General features: G+C 54.4%; 2 protein-coding genes across 9 annotated transcripts in view; one reads left to right on the top strand and one right to left on the bottom strand.

The window, feature by feature from the left end:
• The first annotated feature begins 4,041 nt into the window (after nt 1-4,041).
• On the top strand, nt 4,042-10,868 carry TREH (trehalase). Of its 2 annotated transcripts, XM_049856996.1 has the most exons (15): nt 4,042-4,130; nt 5,271-5,371; nt 5,501-5,645; nt 5,732-5,819; nt 7,013-7,113; nt 7,234-7,326; nt 7,434-7,550; nt 7,681-7,803; nt 8,056-8,105; nt 8,218-8,412; nt 9,191-9,408; nt 9,602-9,713; nt 10,037-10,149; nt 10,408-10,461; nt 10,697-10,868. In XM_049856996.1, the coding sequence occupies exons 1-15, from the start codon at nt 4,042-4,044 to the stop codon at nt 10,847-10,849; spliced, it is 1,752 nt and encodes a 583-aa protein (XP_049712953.1). In that variant the 3' UTR covers nt 10,850-10,868. The 2 variants fall into 2 exon arrangements, with proteins under 2 accessions (XP_049712953.1, XP_049712954.1); XM_049856997.1 differs by lacking the exon at nt 7,234-7,326.
• Nucleotides 10,869-11,253: 385 nt separating this feature from the next.
• PHLDB1 (pleckstrin homology like domain family B member 1) overlaps nt 11,254-22,968 on the bottom strand; it is a 46,246-nt gene continuing 34,531 nt past the window's right edge. For 6 of the 7 annotated variants that reach the window (XM_049856815.1, XM_049856816.1, XM_049856813.1 and 3 more), the window contains 7 exons: nt 22,552-22,846; nt 22,344-22,434; nt 19,823-19,969; nt 17,958-18,074; nt 17,619-17,721; nt 13,517-13,602; nt 11,254-12,612 (listed from right to left, as the gene is read on the bottom strand). In XM_049856815.1, the coding sequence (XP_049712772.1) occupies nt 12,472-12,612; nt 13,517-13,602; nt 17,619-17,721; nt 17,958-18,074; nt 19,823-19,969; nt 22,344-22,434; nt 22,552-22,846 (980 nt within the window). In that variant the 3' untranslated portion in view covers nt 11,254-12,471. Of the gene's footprint in view, nt 12,613-13,516; nt 13,603-17,618; nt 17,722-17,957; nt 18,075-18,763; nt 18,861-19,822; nt 19,970-22,343; nt 22,435-22,551; nt 22,847-22,968 lie in introns of those variants that run through there. The other variant, XR_007513631.1, reaches the window with a different exon arrangement.

The raw sequence follows: 22,968 nt of genomic DNA, 5'->3' as shown, positions 1-22,968 counted from the left end.
AGTGCACACACGGTCACCCTTAGATTTGCAGATTGTCAGAGTTTGAGTCACTATTTAAAAATTGGAAGATTTCACATAGAAATGTGGATTTCCACCTTCATTTTTTTTTTTTTTTTTTGAAAAATTGGGAGGTCTAGCAAATAAAGAGCCCATATTCCCTTATGGCAATAATCAGAGACACTGCTGGCCTATTTTTAGACTTTCAGGTCATCCTAGTCCTCACCACTCCCCAGGGCTGGGGTCCCGCCGCGCATCATCCCCCTCGCACTGTGGTTTCCCTCACATCATGTTTTGTTCATTTGTGTTACAGAATCTAAGTTTGCAACCCCTGACCTGGAGCAAAGTCCTCAATTTATGCACAAAAGACCCACGATGGTTTGATAACTTGCACACAGGCACAGAGCCTGTCACTGGTTTAGTCAAGTCTTCAGTCCAGGTCTCCTGGGTCTCACTTTTGGTGGCACAGCGGTTAAGAGCTCAGCTGCTAACCAAAAGGTCGGCAGTTCAGATTCACCAGCCGCTCCTTGGAAACCCTGTGGGGCAGTTCTACCCTGTCCTATAGGGTCACTATGAGTCGGAATCCACTTGACAGCAATGGGTTTGATTTTGTTTTTTTTTTTTTTGTTCTCATAGAAATGTACAAACATGGCTAATCCACCCCGTTGATCACAGGGACTGCGTGGGAGGAAGGGTGTGTGACTTGAGTCGGGGTCACCTGGTTGTATCTGGCTGTTGCTGACAATCAGACAAGCCTGCTGGGCTGTGACAGAGGCGCTGTGGGAGAGGCAGGGAGACACCCACTGGTCTGGGCGTGGCCGGAGCCCCTGCCCCACGCCCTGTTCCCAGGCGGAGAGTGGAAGCAACGGTGGTTGAGGTGAAAACAAGAGGCTGGGCAGCCTGGGTGGGCAGAGGCCACCCCAGGCAGCTGCAGCAGGCTGTGCCTGGCCCAGCTGCAGCCTCCACGCCCTTTCTGCAAAAATTGCTGCCACCTGCAGAAATGCAGAAACGTGCAAAGTCTGAGAGCGCTCAGGAATGTGTGTGCACTGCTCTCAATCACCCACCTTCAGGCAACTGAGGATTTTTTTAAAAATGTCTTTTGCCGAGAAGAAAATATTCTTTGGTGGTTACGAGAGTGGGCAGGGAGGGAGGGAGGGAGAGGGATGTTCACTAATTAACTAGTAGACCAGAACTACTTCAGGTGAAAGGAAGACATCACACAATAGAGGAGAGGTCAGCACAACTGGACTAAACCAAAAGCAAAGAAGTTTACTGAATAAACCGAATGCCAGCGTAGCAGGGGCGGGGGTTTGGGGACCATGGTCTCAGGGGACATCTAGGTCAAATGGCATAATAAAATCTGTTAAGAAAACATCCTGCATCCCACTTTGGAGAGTGCCGTCTAAGATGCATCAATTGGTCTCAACCCACCTGGAGCAAAGGAGAATGAAGAACACCACGGACACAAGGTAACTATGAGCCCGAGAGACAGAAAGGGCCACATAAACCAGAGACTACATCAGCCTGAGACCAGAAGAACTAGATGGTGCCTGGCTACAACCGATGACTGCCCTGACAGGGAACACAACAGAGAACCCCTGAGGGAGCAGGAGGACAGTGGGATGCAGATGCCAAATTCTCATAAAAAGACCAGACTTAATGGTCTGACTGAGACTAGAAGGACCCCGGAGGTCATGGTCCCCAGACCTTCTGTTAGCCCAAGACAGGAACCACCCCCAAAGCCAACTCTTCAGACAAGGGTTGGACTGGACTGTGGGATAGAAAATGATACTGGTGAGGAGTGAGCTTCTTGGCTCAAGTAAACACATGAGACAATGTGGGCAGCTCCTGTCCTGAGGGGAGATGAGAGGGCAGAGGGGGTCAGAAGCTGGCCGAATGGACATGAAAATAGAGAATGGAAAGAAGCATGCTGTTTCGTTATGGGGAGACCAACTAGGAGTATATAGCAAGATGTATATAAATTTTTGTATGAGAGACTGACTTGATTTGTAAACTTGCACTTAAAGCACAATAAAAATTAAAATAAATGAATAAATAAATCAAGTTTTAAAAAAAAAAAAGTCTTTTGATCCACAAGTGGCAGTGGTTTGGGCAAAGGAGTGGGGGGAAGGGGAGTTGAGGCTTTCTAGGCTTGCTGCGGGCCCTGGCCAATGGGTAGGCCTGTGCTGGGAGGAGGGTCAGCCCTGAGGTGAGTGAGTGAGTGAGCTGGTGGTCCAGCCCCCCTGCCCTCGCCCCGTGGGCTGCCCCCCCTAGCCCCCGCTGCAGGCTCCTCCTCACCTCTGGCCCAGACCAAAGCTCTCCCACATCTCTGCCGTGTCCCTCCTCTGTAGCCCTTCTGTTCTCTGTAAAATGAGGGGCTTGACTGAGTGAGTGAACCTGTGCTGGCCCCTTGCAGATTTCACTTTCTCCAAGTCTAAGAAGGAAACCCTGGTGGCGTAGTGGTTAAGTGTTCTATGGCTGCTAACCAAAATGTCGGCAGTTCAAATTCACCAGGTGCTCCTTGGAAACTCTATGGGACAGCACCACTCTGTCCCATAAGGTTGCTATGAGTCGGAATTGACACGATGGCAATGGGTTGGGTTTCTTTTCTTTTTTTTGGTAAGTCTAAGAACATAAGTCTCTTTAAACTCAGCTTCCTTATCTGTCATGTGGGGGCGATATCCTGCGTGCCTGTCCCCACAGAACTGTCAGGAGAACTGACTGGGTCAATGAGAAACTGCTCTCCCCCTGAGCTTGGCCTCTGTTCCTTCCTCAGCTCTCACCAGGGCCAGTCATTTAACCTCCGCCTCAGTTTCCTTTTCAGTTTCCTTATCTGCAAAAGAAGGGTCCTTATCTACCCTGTGGGTGATTGTGAGAATTCCAGATCAAAGGATGGAAAGGGCCTGGCCCATAATAAGCACCTAATCCACCGTGACTATGAGATGGAGTGGGGAGAAGCCCGCCTGGGTGCGGCGTTGCCCTGTGGAGCCTGGCCCTCATCAACGTTCTGCTAGAACTTTGCTGAGTAATGACCTTTCTTTGACCCAGCTCCTTGAAGGGATTTTGGATGGCAAAGGGAGACTAAGCTTGGTTGGGAAGGAGTCAACAGGTAAGCTGTTCTGGAAGTATTTAGCAGGCATTTATGGGTTGTTAGCTGGAAGCTAGAGTTGGGGGAGAGAAATGGTGGAGGATGTGGAAATAAAACTGGGCCCAAGGGATATGTGGCCAGGAAGGAATTCTCCACGCTGGAGAATGGCTGAGAGCATTTTTAGGAAGTGAAGGCCAGCGTTCCATTTTAGGTTTTTCTTTGCTCTGTACTATGGGGTAATCCCCTTCTGTGGCCTCAAATCTGAAGTAAAAGTGACATGCGCACAGCAACCTCAAGTTGGATGTGAACGGACCTGGGCCAGGATGGGGGGTAGGGGTGGGGAGGGGACAAATAGCCCATAGTCCCAGGAAGCAGACAGGAAATGTCACTGAGAATTCAGTTGACTCAGGACGTGAAGACACGAGGTGTTAAGTCCTCCCTCCATTTCCTTTTAGATGCGAGCTCTGAGGTTCACACCATACCCAAGGCAGAAACTCCAGCCATTCTGCTTGAAATATTAAGGAAAAGGGTGACCCTCTGTGTTAGCAGACTTGGGGTCACCCAAGCAACTGGCATCGGGGTCACAGAAGTGTGGCCTAATTATCTCACTGGCTCTCGGGTGCCCCTTTGCAGCCCCACCCCCTGCCCCATGTCTTGGCACAGAAGGGTCTAAGCATGCAATGCCAGCTGAGATGGGGAACCGGCAGAGAAAAATCCGGAGCAGGGGCGGGCAGGGCTGGCCAGTGCTTCCGACTGGACAGGGGTTTGGGAGAGGTCTCCTCTTGCCCCTGAGAACAGGAGGGACCAGCAGGCCACATGCAGACCAAGCTCAGATTCCTTAGGTGGCCACGCCTCAAAGCGCGGACTTTGACTGCCCTGGGTTGGCAGGCAAGCCAGGCCGTGCCCCAGCTGCCTGAGGACTTGGGCTTGCTTGTGTGGCCACAGTCACAGCCACCATGCATGGGAAGACCTGGACGCTCTGCCTACTGCTCCTGCTGGGTGTGGGGCTAGGATCCCTGGAGGCCCTGCCCCCACCCTGTGACAGGTAGGAGGTAGGGGAGCATGGGGTAGGGGGCTGGGTCCGGAAGGTCAGGACAAGAGCTCAAACTCTGGGGGTCAGCCCTTTGGAGGGAAGGGAAAGGACTATTCTCCTTGGGCCGTGCAGAGCTATCCTCAGGATTGTTCTAGGAAACTTTCTGCCAGATTTCTCTAGCCTGGGTGTGAAAAGGGGCTAAGGGCATGGCAAGAGTACCTGCGGTGACGCCCTAACCCCAATACTCTGTGATCATGGGCAAGTCAGACCTCCTTCCTGAGCCTCAGTTTCCACCTTGAAAGAGTAGATGGAATGGGCCCTGTCCTAGCTGCTGGACTCGCAGGACATCATCCACTCTCCACTCCACCACCACTCCACCAGCTTCTTGAGGTGCAGCTGTGATCTCAAAAAACAAGGGCCCTGCCTTCACAGACCCTATGTAATAAGCAAGGAAATTAATGATAGAAGACAAGTAGTGATATGAGCACTATTACGAGCAAAGTTAGGGGACAGCTCGTGGGGGCGAGCAGAGGGTGTTTTAGGATGAGGAGGGAAGGTGTATTTAAGGAGGTAATGTTGGGGCAGAATTGTGGGAGGGATCGTCCCTGTGCAGATCTGGGGGAAGGCAGCCCAAGCAGGGAAACTGCAATGCAAAGGCCCTGAGGCCGCCATTCAAGGACCAGGAAAAAGGCCAGTGTGGCTGGGACAAGAGCGGGGGGCAGGTGGGAGGGGCTGGGGGGGGGCTCCAGAGGTAGCACTGGGGGTGGTAAGAAGTGGCTCACTAGGGATGTACTGTGAAAGCTGTATTAACAGGATCAGTTGTGGAATATGAAGGAAGAGGATGTATCTGGGCTAATAAAGATGTTTCGTCCTGAGCAATTATCTTAACATTCTTGTCAAGAGAGGCTGTGTTATCAAGTGTCTTGTTAAGCCATAGGGGGACTGCTTAATGTATAGAAAGAAGACCCTCCTGGTTCTCTCAGCCCTGGTCACCACTTTGCCCCCCAGACCCTCCCCCCAACACACACACACACACCCTCGTCCAGTCCCCAGGGAACACACACTGACCAGTCTACACAGACTCTAGCCCTCTCTTCTCCCCTAACGGGGTGGTGGTGGGCTGACAATCCCCCTCCCTGACTGAACTTGCAGCCAGATTTACTGCTATGGGGACCTTCTGCACCAAGTTCAGATGGCCAAGCTCTTCCCGGACGACAAGGAGTTTGTGGACATGCCACTGTCCATGGCTCCAGGTGAGGGAGTAGGGTCCATCTTCTGAACCTTCCACCCAAAGGGGGCAGGGGGCAAGGCCAGGCAGAGAGGCTTCTCTGACTCAGGGAGGAGCTCACGGGGTCCCCTGACCTCCTCCCACTTCGCTCCAGACCAAGTCCTGCTCAGCTTCGGGGAACTGGCCAAGGCGCACAACTACAGCATCCCCCGGCAGCAGCTGCAGGAATTCGTCACAAAGCACTTCCAGGCAGCAAGGCACGAGCTGCAGTCCTGGATCCCTGGGGACTGGAAAGACAGGTAAGGCCCTGGACAGAAAACAGGAGAGGGGCACCTGGGCCAGGGCTGCCTCCCATCTGAACCCTGTGGGGCTGGCCCTCTTCCAGCCCCCAGTTCCTGCAGAAGATCACGGATGCCAAGCTGCGAGCCTGGGCAGAGGAGCTGCACCAGCTCTGGAAGAAGCTGGGAAAGAAGGTACTGGAGTCTGGGGCCTGCCCCCGGGGCCTGGCCAAGGAGGAGGGGCCTGGAGAGGGTTGTGCCAACTCTGGCCTACAGTGCTCCAAGGTTGACCCCAGAGCACAGGTGGCCCTCCTTTCCTGAGGACACCCCTCCGTCCCCTGTGCCCCCAGGTCTCTGCACAAAATCTCTCTAGGAAGAGAATTTCACAGGAAGGTGTTCACCTAACTGCCTGGAAGCCTTCCCCAGCCTACCCGAGGCAAACCTAGCCTGCCCCTACCTCCAGGCTGTCCTTTGCTGCCTCTTACACCACCTGGTAACTGTTTGGTCCACTGCTAGGCTCCGTCTTCCCTGAGTTCCTCGGAATGAGGACTTTGTCTTATGAATAATAATTGCTGTGGTTGTGGCTGACATCTGTGCTCAGCACAACCTGTGATGTACTTAATCTCTTTGCTCAGAAGCTCAAGAGAGGGCAGTAGTTTGCCCAAGGCTGCACAGTGAGCAGGTGCCAGGGCCTCCAGCTTGGTCCTAGTGCCCTGATGAGGGCTAGCAGGGTGGTACTCAGTACTCCTTCATTCACTAGGGGTGTCTGTTCTACCTAGCCCTTAGGAACAACCTAGAGGTCCCGGTCCCTTGTTCCCCTCAAAATAACTGAGACCAGCTGAACTTTCCCCCCACTAGCAACCCCTTCCCTCACCACACACAGAAATCAGCAGGGAATGAGCAAAGAACATACCTGATGGAGATGCATAGACACCTCCCGGCAGGGTCTCTAGTCCCATCTTTGCTGTCCCTTCACAGCAGAGCAAAAGGTTGGGGTTTTGTTCACACCTGGACCAGAGAATAGGAGTGGGGGCTAATCCCCTGAGCCTACCTGGTGGTGACAGCAGAGAAGTGGGGAGCTGAGGGAGCCAGGAGAGAATGCTCCGCCCTCCTCGGCTCACCTGGATCACAGTAATGGCTGCTGCTTATTGAATACCTGCCCAGCTGCTGTCACTCCAGAGGCTGATAGGGGGGAGGTGAGGAGATCAGGTGGAAAGCGAGGAGGTCAGGGCACCCAGCAGCTCCAGGCCTTGACCAAAGCCACTGGCTAGTCAGCAGCACCGCCAGAACGCAAGCCCAGGCCCTCTGGCTCCACTGCCAAGCCCAGGCTTTCTCCTCTCTCTCCTCTCGGCCACTCCAGGCTCCCTCATGCCCTCTCTTAACTCCAGATGAAACCAGAGGTTTTCAGCCACCCTGAGTGGTTCTCTCTGATCTACTCTCAACACCCCTTCATTGTGCCCGGCGGGCGCTTTGCTGAGTTCTACTACTGGTGAGTGTGGGGGCCAGGGGCCCGGTGGCCTACGGGGCCAGGTGAGGCAGGGAACCAAGGACCCTGGGGTTGTCCTGAGTATGGTGGTGCTTGGTGAGACCTGAGCTGTCCTTCCTCCAGGGACTCCTACTGGGTGATGGAGGGCCTGCTCCTCTCGGAGATGCCCGAGACAGTGAAGGGCATGCTGCAGAACTTCCTGGACCTGGTGAAATCGTAAGAGGGGATGGGGCAGAGAAGAGAAGCACTTGGGCCAGGCTTGGGCCTAGCCTGGGCTCTGGGAGCTAGGCAGAGGGCATCTCAGCAGCCCTCCTTCTTGGCAGCTACGGCCATATCCCCAATGGCGGGCGCGTGTACTACCTGCAGCGGAGCCAGCCCCCACTTCTGACCCTCATGATGGACCGCTATGTGACACACACCAATGACATCACCTTCCTACGGTGGGTCCCGGCCCACCCCACCAGCCCTACCACCCAGGGTCGTGGGGCAGGGAAGGGAGCTTCCTGAGCTCTGCCAGGGCTGGGGGTGGGGCTGGGTTCTGAGCTGAGGTGGTGCCCGGTTCCACTCCAGGGAGAACATCGAAACCCTGGCCTTGGAATTGAACTTTTGGACTGAGAAGAGAAGCATCAATGTGAGCTCTGGGGGAAAGAGCTACATCCTAAATCGCTATTATGTTCCTTATGGGGGACCCAGGTGAGGAACTGCAGGGCCTGCCCTCAATCTCCTGTCTGTTCACTCTGGTTTGAGCATCACAACACCCCTGGGAAGGAGGGCAAGTGGTTTAGCCCGGCCTCTGGTGATACAGAGAGCCCAGAGCAATCCAGGGCTTTGAGGCCCAGGGGCAGCACCCAGCTCTCGGCAGCTGGGTCAGGATGGCTCCAGGCTTGAGCACAGAGGGGCTGGTCTTCTACCTGCACCAGGCTGTTCACCTCCTCTCCTTGCCAGGCCAGAGTCCTACAGCAAAGATGCAGAGTTGGCAGACACCTTGCAGGAAGGTGAGCGGCAACAGGGTGCAGGCGGTCTCAGGGCGAAGGCTGGGTGTCCAGAGGGTGTGGCAGGCCTGGCTGTGCTGTCGGGACTGGCTGGGCAAGTGCTCTGTGCTCACAGGTGACCGCGAGGCTCTGTGGGCCGAGCTGAAGGCTGGGGCCGAGTCTGGCTGGGACTTCTCTTCCCGCTGGTTCTCCGGAGGCCCAAACTCCAACTCGCTCAGCAGTACCCGAACCAGCAAAATTGTGCCTGTTGACCTCAATGCCTTCCTGTGCCAAGCAGAGGAGCTGATGAGTAACTTCTACTCTAGACTGGGTGAGCACCCAGGGAAGGGGTGGGGAGATGCTGGTGGAGCTTGGGGTCCTGCCTCAGCCTTGGCAGTCAAACCAGAAGTAGGACCCTGGGGCAAAGGCCCTCCAGCTTGTCAGCCAGTTCAAGCCCCACCCCTCCAAGTGTCACCCAGCACTAGCATTTATGTACCAGGCAAGAGCACAGATGGAGCCCACACTTGTCTTCTCACTCCCCTCCCTTCCTTACTGCGGGGGCCTCTAGAGCATGTGAGTGAACACCCTAGCCACGCATCCAAGCTCCCTCCACTCCTTCTCCCCAGGTAGCTTTTCTCCACCCCCTCAGGGCTAGGGGTATCCACACAGCAGAGGCTTGGCCCAGGCACAGGCCAGTGCAGACCCTGGGAGCGGTGCAGGGCCATTTGCTCAGGGAATTCCAGCGTCTTTGATGCCTGGAAAGGAGCCCTGGTGGCACAGTGGTTAAGTGCTTGGCTGCTAACCAAAGGTCGGCAGCTCAAACCCACCACAAAAAAATAAATCTGCTTCCATAAAGATTACAGCCTTGGAAACCCTATGGGGCAGTTCTACTCTGTCCCTCCGGGTCACTATGAGTTGGAATCCGCTTGACAGCAGTGGTGATGATACCTGGAATGTGTGGCTGCAGGTAGGCATGTCTCCTGGTCCTCAGGACTTCTTCCCCCTTGGGGACGAACACCACAAAAGGAGGCCAGAGGAGAGCCCTCTAAGGCATAGGGCCCAAGGGCAGAAGCCCTGGTTGCTCGTGTCTGAAGGCAGTACTGCCCCAGGGAATGACTCCCAAGCTGCACAGTACAGAAATTTGCGGGCACAGCGCTTGACCGCCCTGACCGCCATCCTGTGGGATGAGGAAAAAGGTGCCTGGTTCGACTATGACCTTGAGAATGGAAAAAAGAACCCAGAGTTTTACCCATCCAACCTCACTCCTCTTTGGGCCAGCTGCTTCTCTGACCCTGCCATTGCGGACAAAGCTCTGAAATACCTGGAGGTAAGGGGGACAGCCACGCCCTTCTCCTCTGCACCGCTTGCTAGTCTGCAGGTCCCACTATAGCCACCAGGGGGCAGCTGTGAGCCAAGAAGAGATGGGCCAGGAAGGAGGCATCTGGCTTCCTGGATGGCCCAGCATCCTGGCTGCCTGTCCAGCCCCAGCCACAGACATGGTAATGTCTGGAACCTTCTAGGACAACCAGATCCTGACCTACAAGTACGGGATCCCGACCTCTCTCCAGAAGTCAGGTCAACAATGGGACTTCCCCAACGCATGGGCCCCGCTACAGGACCTGGTCATCAGAGGTAGGGATGCAGAGATGAAGTCTATGTACAACCCAGGGCCTCGTCTCCCTGGGTGTAGAGGATCTGTCTCCTCCCTGGTACTGCAGAGGCGTGGTCAAAGGATTTGGGGTCAACGTACTCTACTTCTCTTGCCCCTCTGAGCCCTTGGCCTCCCACTCACCAAGCATTTACATCCACTCCCACCTGTCCAGTGGAATGAGCTCTGGATTAAGAGCAGGTTTGGCCCGTGGTTCCAGGAAGGTCTCACAGCCCCTTTCGCTCCTCTGCTCCCCCTGGGGTGAGGGCTCTGGAGATTCAGGGTCTTACCCGGTGTGGGGGTTTAGGTCTGGCCAAGTTGCCTTCACCCCAGGCCCAGGAAGTAGCTTTCCAGCTGGCCCAGAATTGGATCCGAACCAATTTTGATGTCTACTCCAAAACGTCAACCATGTACGAGAAGGTAGGCTGCCCTGTACCCAGTCTCACTAGGGTTCCTCTGCTGGGGTGAGGTGGGGAAGTCACCGGCTTTGGAAAGCTCAGGGCTAGCAAGCCAGGCACAGTGGTGGCACCTCGTGGCCATTCTCGGGCACTGCAAGGGCAGAGCTGCAGGCCAGAGGGCTTCTGCCTGGGGAGGAGGGGATCTCATCCTTGTTTTCCCTGTTGGGCTGGGGTGGCAGGGGCATACTGCCTGACCTGCAGCCCATCCTCTTGTTCCCAGTACGACATCAGCAACGGTGGACAACCGGGAGGAGGAGGGGAGTATCAAGTTCAGGTGAGTGGACCGGGGTGAACTTCTCACAGGAACTCCGGGGCTATCCCCAAGGCCCATGACTTCCCCTCTCTAGGCCTGTTTCCTCACCTGTAGGTAGGTCCATGGGGAGGAGCCTGATCTGACTGGTGTTCCTTGATACCCCTGGGCCTACGCAGGCTAAGTCCCACACCCCTAGAGAAGGACTTGGGGGCCTTCCCCAGAGATCTTGGCCCACTGGGGACATGGCTCTTTCCAGGAGGGATTTGGTTGGACCAATGGAGTGGTTCTGATGATCCTGGACCGCTATGGCGACCGGCTGACCTCAGGGGCCTGGCCAGCTCTCCGGAAACCTCACTGCCTGGTGGTGACCCTCCTGCTGAGCTTCTTGACCATCCTTCTGCCACAGTGACGGTGACGGCACTGCCTCATCTGCGTTCACTCCACCTCCTGCTTTAATCATTAAACCTCTACATGAGCCTCTACCCTTTCCTGCCTCTTCATCCTCCATCCTTGCAGACCCTATGCCCTTCCCCCTCCACAGCCAGTCCTCTGTTCACAGTGGAGGGTAGAGGGCGGCCAGGGTAGTGACCTGAAGTCATGGGTTGGGGCCTGGGTCCCTTCTGAAGCCTTTAAAAAAAAAACCAAACCCATTGCCATTGAGTCGATTCTGACTCATAGGGTTTCCGAGGGATGGCTGGTGGATTCGAACTGCCAACCTTTTGGTTAGCAGCTGCAGCTCACAGGGCAGAAATACCACTTTGGGGGAAACAGCCCTCCTATTGCAAATATCCCAGTCTCATACCCCACACACACTGCACCCCCAAAACACTTACATACTCAAATGCTTTATTGTTCTGCTGAAATGCTTACAAATACTGAAAAACACCCAGCCCGAGCCCAGGCAACCATAGGCCCAGGTGCTGGGGAGGGGGTGGGAGGTGGGATTAGTGTTAAGGCGCAAAGGGCTGCTTGCTCGCTAGCTCTGCCTTTCCATCACCCTTCCTGGGCTGAGGGGAGGGCAGGCCAGGCCAGAGCGCAGGCCCTTCGTCTCTGCTTCTTCTCCTGCTCAGGCTTCCCCTCAGGGAGCCACTGAGCAGCCCTCTTTCCCTGTCAGAAACTGAACCCTGTGCAGAACCAAGGAGGGCTTCCAGCTTCCTCTCCCATCTGCATCACCCCTCCTCTGGGCGCTCTCTCTCCCGGCTTCATACCTTCTGGCTCAAAGCAAGGCACGAGTGGAAGGGAGACGGCTGCCTGGTGCCGGCAGGCTGTGCGTCAGGGCCTGGAGACACAGGCAGGGGCAGGTGGAAGGTGCCCAGGGGTCTGGGCTGGAGACATGGTGGCACGTACCCTTCAATGGGGCCCACAGGTTGAAGTGGGTGCTGAGCCATGGCACCACAGCAACAAGTATAACCATGGAGATGAAGCAGTCACTATGGGGACCATGGCAATGGGTCTGCAACAGGGGATGGGGCTGGGACCTCAAGGGTGACTCACCATTTTTTCTGGCCCTTGAACAAAAAAAAAAAAAAAAAAGTGGGAGAATGATGGGGTGAAGTGGGGCTGAGAACTACGCCACCTGAGCTGTTACCCCATGCTGGATGTGGCTCTGTCAGCTCCCAAGGGCCCTGCACAGGGAGCTGAGGAAGAGGGGATCTTTGGCAGATTCTGGTACCATAATTTGTCCTTTACAAAAGAAAGTAGGCCAGGGGAGCAGGTGCCAGTTCAGAGTGGGGGGCCCTCTCTGTGGCAGCTCCACGGCCCTCAGCGCTGGCCAGGCTCTGACGAGTTGTTGCAGCTTCCAGGCTCCCAGGAGGCAGCAAAGCCCCCTCCCCACCTTTCATCTCCTGGCTGGTTCTTGAGGGACTGGAGCCCAGAAACTCCAAACTGAGCTCCTCACAGAATATACCTCTGGCCCCACTCTCCCCGTTCAGGCCTGGGGCCTGGGGTGGCTGTGTGCAGGGCAGGAGGAGCAGCACGTGGCTGGGCATGGGTCCTGGGGCTGGCCTGAAGGTCCAAGGAGGCCCATGGTGGTCAGTTCATGAACTGAGTGTAGCCCTCGGCCCCAGTGACGATGACATCCATCCATATGCGCATAGCCTCTGCAGATGGGGCCACCATGTAGTACAGCCGGTCATGGGTCTTCACGCAGAAGGTGAGGGCTGGGTTTGGACTCTGCCAAGGGGAGAGATAAGGGTTTGAGAGGGGTCTCCCCAGACACTTCCCTGTTTGCCCCTGCCCATCCTCGCTCCCAGGACGCCCTGGGGCTCAGGCTCAGACCCCGCCAGCCCACATGGGCCCTGGGCTGGGATGTTCCCGGGTTGTCCCGGGCTCTCTCAGCCTCTCTGGACCCTGTCAGGGCCTGGTCAGGACAATACCCCACCCCCAAGTGGTGTGCTGCTCCTCAGCACCCATAGGCTAAAAGTGAATACTGAGAGAGCCAGACCCAAAGAGCTGTGCCAGTGAGGGCCAGTGTCTCCTCGCGGCAAAAAAAAGGGGAGGGGGGGACAGACGAGAAAAGCCACAAGAGGGTGGCTGCACCCCAGGTCCCCAGAGAAGCAGAGATCAGGGCTGGGGCTGCATCAGGGGGTGGGCTGGATGGAGGCTGGCTTCTCAGTCTCCTATTTCTCTCTACCACCCTATCAAATCTAGTCTCTGAGGACCCCTCCACCCCCAAATCCACCTGCCGTCATCTCCCAAGAGGGTGGGAGGGAGTGAGCCGTGCTTAGGCCCGGGGGCTTCCTGCTCTCCCCAGCCTACCTCCCACCTCCTTCAGGCCTGGGTGGGTGGGAGGGGTGTTGAGGGGAAAGTCAAGGGTCAGGGGCAAAGGGGGCAAAAGGGGTGTTAATGTGCGGTAGTCCTGGTTACAGGTACAGGGGGAGTACCTCGGTCACCATAGTGAAGCTGAAAAACCTCTTCTGGGGAGGGGAGAGGGAGAAAGGAAGACAGTGTAAAGAGGACAAACAATGGGTCAGAGCTTCTGGAGAGGAAAGGCTGCAGGTCTTTGCTCCCAGAGCTAGCTGGGCCCACCCTTTCCCCGGACGGTCCCTCGGCCCCTCAAGTGCCCTCCACCACTGACCTTGGCTGCACTTCGAAGGTGGTCATAGTACACCTCCTCAATGGCCTGGAAGTAAATGACCCCCTTCAGTTTCGTCTCGTGCTTGTCTGTAAAGGAAAGGAGGGCTGGGCTGAGGAGGCCTGCTGAGCCTCAGGCCAAGCTCACCACTGACAGTTCCCACTGGCCTCAGTTTCCCTGTCTGGGAAATGGAGTGATGGTCCCGGCCTCCCAGGACTCCCAAACACCACCTATCACACAGCCCTGAAAATACAGAAAATGCCCAATCTCACGCATAATCCCAGGAAATGTGGATTAGAACCACACTGTCAGAATGGACAAACGCAACAGCCTGACGGCACGGGCTGGCAACTCTGTGGAGACACAGGCAGTCCTATGAGTGGGGAATGTAAGGGCAAAGCTCTGTGGACAACTTGGCCATGTCAATCAAAATTAGAGAGACATTTTTCAATGATTACACTTCCAAGAATTTATCTTAACGTACGAATTTACAAGATTATGCATTGCAGTACTGTTCGAAGCCACAAAAGTTTGGACACAAGCCGCGAATCCATCACCAGGAGCCTGGTTAATAAATTACAGGGCACCATATGACGGATGCATAGAATGATGAGGAAATAAGTGGCACAGACGGCACGTAGAAATAAACCTGTAAAGTACGTTCCAACAAAACTATCTGGATGTAGATATATCTGATGTAGAAAAATCTCTAAGACACAGAAGGAGGAGAAAGCACGGAACATTGTCCATGCCACCTTTCACGTAAGACAAAGGGGAATGTTGGAACAGGTGTTTGTATTTGATAAGATTCCCCTGAAGAAACTCCAAAAGGATACACACGAGATTAATGCAAGTGGTTATATGACGGGGTAGGGGCACAGTTCTCTTTCACTATGCTGTCATTTCTGAACCGTATGAATGCATTGACCTAATACTCTAATACTTAAAAAGGAAATGCAGCATGTGGTGTCCGGAGGGCAGGAATGGAGGAAGGAGGTGAGCAAACCAGCAGAACTGGAGGCGACAGGTCAGAGGGGACAGGCAGTGGCACCATGGAAGGAGGGCAGAGCCTAGGCCTTCTCGTCCACGGAAACACTGCTCAGTGCACTGCATTGACTAATGGGCTGGTGCGTTCAAGAAAAGGTCTCAGGGATCCCTGCTCAGGTCTGAAGGCTGGACGCATGCTCCTCCCCATGTTATCTCAGCCTGTGTCATCACTCCCCTGGATTGCTGGAGCCGCCAAACGTGCCCCCGCCCCACCCTCTGCCCTTCAGCCCATCCTCCCTAACGCTGAGGGGTGAACCTCCTAAAGCAAGTCTGATGCTGCAATTTCCCAGCTACGAACTGCTCTGCCGGTCCCTCACTGGGGAACCAGCTGCACCTTCAGTTTGGCAAAGGCTACTTACAGACTGGTGCCAACACTGCCCTCCCACTGGTCTCACTCCCCTCCGCCCTCCCCAGCATCAACCCTATGTTCTATCTTGCCAGGCTGAGCTTCTCTTAACAATATGCTTGGTATCCATTATATGGTCTCCTCCAGCCCATTTCCTTGGCAAACTCCTAGGTGATCTTCAAGACCCATTGCAAATGTTACCACCGCGGTGACCAGTTGTGCTCTCTGGTGCTCCCACAGCACGAGGCTCCTCTGCATAGAACTCCTTTACCCACTTGTTGGTCCACCTCCCCCACACCGACACCCATGTGCCTGGCACACAGTGGGTGCTCAATGTTGAACAAATGAGTCCTAGGTACTCGGATTTGGAGATAAGCCCGAGACCCTTCTCCTAGGAACCTACAATCTAGCGGGGAAGAAAGCACAGACAGGCAGCCCAAGGTTCAAATCTGCCATCACTAGTGGTGTGGCCTGGGGTGATCGTGGCTAGGAAGCTCCATTAGCACCTACGAGCCATAGGTCGTCATGACGATTAGATGACAGAACACCTTCAAAGCATTCAGCACAGTGTCTGGCACACAGCTTGGGGCATGGTTCATTACATCACTCTGCTCTGGGCTGACGTCACATGGTGGAATGGACCCCATGTAAGGCCAGAGTGCAGGGAGTGTGGGAACCCCTCCTGGTAAGGCAGGGTCAGGACAGGCTTCACAGAGGTAGTATCTGACCTGGACCCTGTGGCGAAAGGAGGGTCCAGGAGGTGGTAGGTTCAAGGCAGACAGGAGCAAGGCACAGCCAGGGCCCTGATCCAGCCACAGGCCCGTCCCCAACAGCGCCCCTACAGGACAGGGGCCAGTCCCACCCCACCCAACACAAGCTTTTCACATCCTGGGTCGTCCTTTGGGCCTGGCTACCCCTGCAGTGGTTCTCTCCCACTCCTTCCTTCACTGGAAATAGTAACACGCTCCCGCCCCCACTTCCTCACCACCCACCCATCCTCCGTCTTGAGCAATCTGGCGCCTGCCCCTGAGCACAGTGGAAACCCTTCTCTCGACAAGCTCATGTCTGAATCCAACTAATCGCCTTTTGGGTTCACAGCATTCTTGGCCTTTCTACAACATCCATCGTGGCTGTGACACCCCCTGCTTACAAACGTCTGCTGCCTTGGCTGGCTAACTTCCCTGTTTCTGCCCCACCTCTGAGCCTGGTCTCCTTTGTCCACCAAGCAAGGCCATGTATGCCCAGTGCCTGCTCTGGAGTCTGACTGCTCAGGCTCGGTCTGGGCTCTGCCTCTTCAGAGCTGTGAGACCTTGGGCACTTTCTCTGAGCCTCATTTTCCTCATCTGTAAAATGGGGGTTATTATGAAGGTTAAATGAGATGATACACGCAGAGTGCTCAGCACGGCATGTGGCTCACACAGGGCTCGATAAATATGACCTGCTATTATTATTGTTATCCTTCCAGCAGATTCAACTGTCACTCTACCGCAACCCTGACCAGAGTCACCTCAACCTCAACATGCCTAAAATGGAGCTCTTCTCCCCAGGCCTGCTTCTCTCTCCCCCATCAGAGTCCCTCTGCCTTCCCAGGCCCTGCTTATCCTGCCTCCCCCACCCAGGGTGGTCAGAGAAGGCTTTTTGGAGGAAGTGGAACTTAGCTAGGGACCAGGTTAGAGGTCAAAGCAGGGCATCCCAGGCCTGGGCATCTCTGGCACCAAACACTCCAGCTCTTTCCTCCCTTCCAGGCACCTAACAGGATTGCACTTCCTGGCTTTGGGTTGGGCAGGGCTGAACAGTCCCACCAGCGAGTTGTGGACAGACATGATATGTGTCACTTTCCAGCTAGGGCATTTAATGCTTATGCAAGACCCACCAGGGCTCTCTTCTCCCTCTGCCGCTGCCACCGGCAATGTTCCAAAAAGGCATGCAATGAAGCAAAGACAATGCTGATGTGGTGTGAGTTCTCGCAGGCCCACAATGGACACGTATCAAGGGTAAGAAAGAAAACTTTGTGGTTTTAAGCCACTGGGGCTTTAGGACGGGGTGTTACTACAGCACACCTAGGCTTTCCTGGCTAGAGGATGAGAGGATATCCCACCCTTCAAGTGGAAAGTCCACAGGAAGCTCTGGGATGGGCAACTAAGCTGAAGGCTGGAGTCGAGAGAGCTGAGGGAGAGGCTGGACCCGTCTGCACATCCCCATCACTGTCCTGATCACTGCCTGATGCTGCTCAACCGCCTGTCTTGGTGTCCTTGAAGGAATTTCCCCAAGGGAGAAAGTCCCCTGCCCAACCTGGACCAGGAGGGCCCCACGCACCACAGTGCCCCGGTGTCCGCTCCCAGCACATTCATCGTGCTTTGTTTTGACTCTTTGTCTAGTGTCTGCCTCCCTGGCAATAAGCTCCAAAGGACAGAGCTGTGGCCCTCTTGCTTATCACCAGAGCCTAGAACAATGCCTGGCACTTACCTGATGCTCAAGGTTACTGCTGAATGAACGAATGAATGACAGAAGAAATAAACGGAGGTGAACCAGGTACACTCTGCACATTTTACAGGGAGAGGAGGGCAAGGCCCAGCCTGAGCCCCCAGCCCCCAACCTGGAGGCCTGGCCTCCTTCCAGAGTCATAGGAGACTGCTACCAGATGTCCTAGGTAACAGAGCCCAGGAGTCCCAGCTCTGCCTGGCCCCCCAGGACGGTCTCATGGAAACTCACCCACATAATAGGAAAGCGTGCGCTTGATCCGGTCGAAGACAAACCAGCGTTTCTTCCATGACTTAATCTTGCCGCCCATCTTGACCAAGTAGCCACGGCAGACCTGGTGGGAAGCAGGAGGAAGGAAGAACCCAGATACACAGCCTTAAAGCCTTTCTTCCCCAAGCTGTACCCTGCATCCAGGGGGATGTCCCCAATACCTCCTTAGGCCAGCACCCCAGGTCCTGCAGCAGACCTCTGGTGTTGGGGCAGGTACTGGGGCCACGATTCTGAGGGCCCAGGAGGTGCCTCTGAGCGTGGGGCCATCTCCCCCAACCCCAGGGCTAGCACACCGTGTACCTTGCTGCTGAGCACCACGTGCAGGCAGGTATCGACACCATGGCCTGATGACTCAATGTGTGTCTTCAGGTCAAAGTCTTCCTTCCGAATCGGCAGGTAGCGGGTGAGGGGCCGTGCCTGGGAGCCACAGAGCGGGATCAGAAGGGTCTCTTTTCTTCCCCCCTTGTTTCTCAGTCCAGGCCCCTTGGTTTCAGTCCTGAACCCCTAACAGCCGGAACATCACCCCTCCCTAACTTCATGGCTTCACCAGGCTTGTGGCAAAGACAAACCTACAGTGCCTGTGGGACTGCCTATTCCTAGGCAAACTGCTTAATCTGAGATGGAGAGTCAAGAATCAGGGTGGCTCCCCTTGGCCTCAATCAACAGCCATAGAGTTTCCTCATCTCTGCTTTGTGAATCTGTGCCTCGGTTTCCCCACCTATGACCAAGACACAGCCATCCTTGTCTTATCCCTTCCTCTTCCTCTTGGGCTGAAGAGAATAAAACAAGAGGCCAGAATGTTCTGGAAAGAGCCCAATAAGAAATCTGATCTCTGATTTCCTGTGTAATTTTGGGTCATATCCCCTGTTTGGACCTCAGTTTCCTTACATGTAAAATGAGGGATTTAAACTAGATAATCACGAAGGCCTATTCCATCTAGAAAATTCTGACACTAAAATTCTCAGTCAACCTGGAATTTTTTTCTATCCTTCCTTCCTAGAAACCAAAAGCAAACCCAATGCCACTGAGTCGATTCCGACTACAACATTAAAATGGCAAGAAAAGGAAACATTACAAGTTGTTTTAAGAAAAAACAAAATGTATACCTTCCAGAAGGTGCCCTGAAAATGGGTGGACTCTCCCCGCCTCCCACACCAGGTTCCGGTGGCTTTTCCAGCAATGCTCGAGCCTCAGGACAGGGGGCTAGAGGAGAGAGTCCCAAAGCGGCCAGTGGCTGAGGCAGGAAAGGAAACCTGGCATCTGACAAGGATTCCACCCACAGAAGTCAAACTCACAGAGTTTCCATTTATTCCTTGATTCCCAAAGTCAAACCAGGCAGCCTGCCCCTTAAAATGTGTGTTGCTGCATTGTAGGGAATTGGGACCTGCTGTGGTTAACAGGGTGGGCAGATCCCACAGGACCCCCACCCTGGGGAACCTACAAAGGGAGAGCTTGTCTGAGTCCTACAGGCTCTCACAGGGGCCAGGATCTGGGATCAGATACGGGCAGATTTCCCTGCTCAGCCCAAGTTCTCCTTCTAGCTTCCTCTGTTCTGCTCAGGCAGGACTCCTGGGTAAGGAAAAACCCAGTGCTGTGTTTTGTGTAAGGATGGATTTCTGTCCCAAAGAGAAACTAATTCAACACTCTCTTGGAGATGTAAACCAACAGTTAACGTGAGACCATCAGCTGATGGTGGTCCTGTGGGCTGAGTGCCAGGACAGCACCAAGGACAGCAGGAGGAGCCCAGGGGAAGGGCTGCGAGGGTACTGAGCAAATTTGCGAAGCAGAGATGAGGGGACTTGAGGCCCTTGAGAGAGGCCAAGAGGAGCCACCCTGATTTCTTGACCCTCCACCTCCTGTCTCTGGGAGGCCTGGCCATACCTTCTTCTCTGACCCCTGATGTCTACAAGGAGGCCTGCCACATCCTCACAACACCACCACCCCCACCCCCCCACACACACACTAGCTTGAACAAGCTCAAGTGAGTCTCTGTTCCTTGGGGTCAAAGGAGTCCCAGGCATAAATCTGCTTATGCTAAGCCAAGAGCAATCCTTTCTGGAATAGAACAAGTTTTCTAGCCCAGCAGAAGTACCCTGGGATATCCCTAGCCCTCCACAGCCTCATTCTCAAGGCAGCCATGTACTGTACCCCTCCCATCCACTCACCTGGGAGAACTGTTTCTCCCGCATCTTGACCTCTTTCTCCACCAGCTGCTGCCTCCGGGCACTCTCGCTCTGCAGCCTCCGCTCCACCTGCTCACGCCTGTGCCGCTCCTCCTCCAGGGCCTGCCTCCGCAGCTCCATCTCCCGCTCCTGCCGCCCACACAGCGGGTCAGTGCCCACAGCCGCCCTCTTCTCCCCCACTGACCTTCCTTAGGACCAGGACAGAGTCACAGCAGACATCCACCTGGGAGGGTCACTCGGCATGAGGAGCCATCATCCCCCAAGCCCACCTTCCCAAGGGCCCTGCTGGTTAAGGGTAAATGCTTTAAAGTGTGACTGTCCTGGCTTCAAACCTTGGCTCTGCCACCTTGACAAGCTCTGTGACCTTGACAAAATCATTTAAATGCCATAAGTCTTGGTTTCCTCACCTGTAAAATGGGGCTAAGACTGTAGTGAAAATTAAAGGAGATCATGTCTGTGCATATCCACCACCAACTCCGGCAGGAAGGAAGAGTTCAATCAATAAATAGCACTTCTATCATTTTTATCGGAATTCTTACAATATGGGGTATCGAAACAACTTTTTCTAATGGCTAACATATTCAGTAGCCCTTCCTCGGTGCAGTAACTCATGGTGTCACCCCCCCATGCTAACTACCACAATATTGTAGCTAAAACACCAGAAATTTTGACAAAATCAGCAACCATAAAAACAGCAGCAGCAACGAAAACAACAGCGCGTGCTTGTAGCGCGTGCAGACGAAAGCACACGATTGGCAGCATCCTTGTAATTGGGTACTAATGACAGCTCCGGCCGGGGTGCGTTGAAGGGTTCAAAGAGTAAATTAGCACAGAGCTTTAGCCTTGTAGGTATATTGATATGTGTAAGCTGGGCTTGTGAAAAAAACTTTGTTGTTATAACTAACTACAGGGATATTTTTATAAATAATAAATTTCTTCTGAAACACTGCACAAAAACTTTATAGACAGTCATTTTGGTGTCACGTCCTCTGACAGGGTCACCCAGTGCAGGCTGTATCTCCTGCACCCCCTAGTGATGCTACTGCCCTTCCCCAATTACTAATTTGAGATCCTTTGAAACCCCAAATTAGAAACATTTGTAGTTGAACTTCAAACTTTATGGGAAAAAAATATGGATGGAGACTAAGATCACAATTGAAATTATGAAAGCCATTATAAAAGGGTGCTGTTGTTAGGTGCCATCCAGTCAATTTTGATTCACAGCGACCCCATGCGACAAAGTAGACCTGCCCAGAGGGTTTTCTAGGTGGTAATCTTTAAGGGAGCAGATCACCAGGTCTTTCCTCAGAGATGCTGTTGGGTGAGTTCGAGTCAGCAACCTTCAGGTTAGCAGCTGGGCCCCTAACCATTGCACCACCAGGGCTCTTTATAAAAAGGTTTTAAAAGTCATCAAAGCAAACCATGAACTACAGACCATGTCAATGACGCTTTACACATCTTAACCAGTGATAACTCCCGCCATTTCATTAACTTCTGTTTGCCTTCTTCTCCAGCTCAAAACTTAGCAGAATCTACTTTCCCTCTATTTGCCAAGAAATGCCTGTAAACATGCCCTACTCTGATGTAAAGAAAATTAAGAGGCATTTTTTTCTGCCTGGACCTCCACCCAAACAGTCAGCATCTTTTATTTTTTAATCCCTCTGGCTGCCAACTCCTACTCCCTGGGTCTCACTCTAGTCTCAAGGGGTACAGAGGGCCTTGGAGGGTGGAATGGAACAGCTTCTGAACATCCTTTATTTCACCTCCTTCCCAGGCACTGGCCCCTCTTTCTAGTGTCCCAGCTCCACGCCCACATGAAGGAGATGTGACTTCCTCAGGCCCTTGCGCTCCTCAAGGCTTCCCAGCCGACACCTCTGCTGCTCTCGCTTGGATATCTGCTTTCTCTTCCTTTCCTACACTCCAACCCCCCAGTTCCCACTTTGCATAACTATCCACGCAGGTAAAACCAAAAACCTGCTGCCGTCAAGTGGATTCTGACTCACAGCGACCCCATGTGTTAACAGAGTAAAACCGTGCTCCATAGAGTTTTCTCAGCTGTGACCTTTCGGAAGTAGATCACCAGGCCTTTCTCCAGTAGCGCTGCCAGATAGATTCAAACTGCCAACCTTTAGGTCAGTAGTTAGCACAAACCGTGTGCACTACACAGGGACCTTGCCACGCAGGTAATAGGGAATCAAAATTCCCATGGGCAACAGCAAGTCCACAGAGGAAACATATAAAGAGGTTCTCATAAAGGAAATCATGGTGGGCAATGGTTATATGCTGCAGCCTCTCTTCCTAAGAGCTACGACACCTGCCAATCTTACCACGTTGCCGTATCCCCATTTGAAGACTATGAACTAAAGAATGTTTCTGCCTCAAGGGAGTGTTGCCAGGATAACGTGTGTGAAAGGGCCTGGGAGGGTGCCCAGGCCCCAGGCAGGCCAAGGGCGACTCCGGGGCTCCCACCGCCTCCTGCCTCCCTGGCCCCAGTCTGCCTCACCCTTGACTCCATGAGCCGGCTCTTCTCTGCCTGAGCCTCCTTCAGCATCTTCTCCATCTCCTCAATCTTCCCCACATCCAGGCCACTCGCGCTGGGGGACAGACAGGGAGTTGAGGAGGCACTTGGCAGGGGTGGCGGGCCCACACGGACTCCAGGGGTGTGAGGAAGGGCAGAGCTGGACCCCTGGGCAAGGAGGGAGCTTAGGTACCTGGACATGTTGTCAGGGGAGCAGGCCGAGTTGGCCCCGGTGGAGATGCTGGTCTCCATGCTGTCTGAGCTCTCCAGGCTCAGCGTATCGTAGGCATGCTCCCCGTCGTCTCCACGCTCCCGTCCAGCTGGCAGGTGGTGCAGGATGGAGTGGTGCATGAGTGGGGGGAAGCCTGAGGGGCCCGGTGGGAAGGGGCCCGCCCCATGCAGGGCATCCCACTGGCACTGCGCCTCAGCCGCCGCCTTCTGCTTCAGCTCAGCCAGTCGGCGCCGCTGCTCCTCAATCACCTGCTGCCCTGCAGGAGGGTCGCGGAGTTAGGGTGGGCATGCCACCCACCTGGGAGGACACTGGCAGCACCACAGACACAGGTAGGAGGCGAGCAGGAGAGGTTACACAGGGCCACCCCATGCCCGCCAG

The sequence above is a fragment of the Elephas maximus genome, chromosome 17, assembly GCF_024166365.1.
Source record: "Elephas maximus indicus isolate mEleMax1 chromosome 17, mEleMax1 primary haplotype, whole genome shotgun sequence".
Lineage (NCBI taxonomy): Eukaryota > Metazoa > Chordata > Mammalia > Proboscidea > Elephantidae > Elephas > Elephas maximus.
The sequence above is the reverse complement of the archived record's forward strand: the minus strand, read 5'-3'. Positions and strand labels throughout refer to the sequence as shown.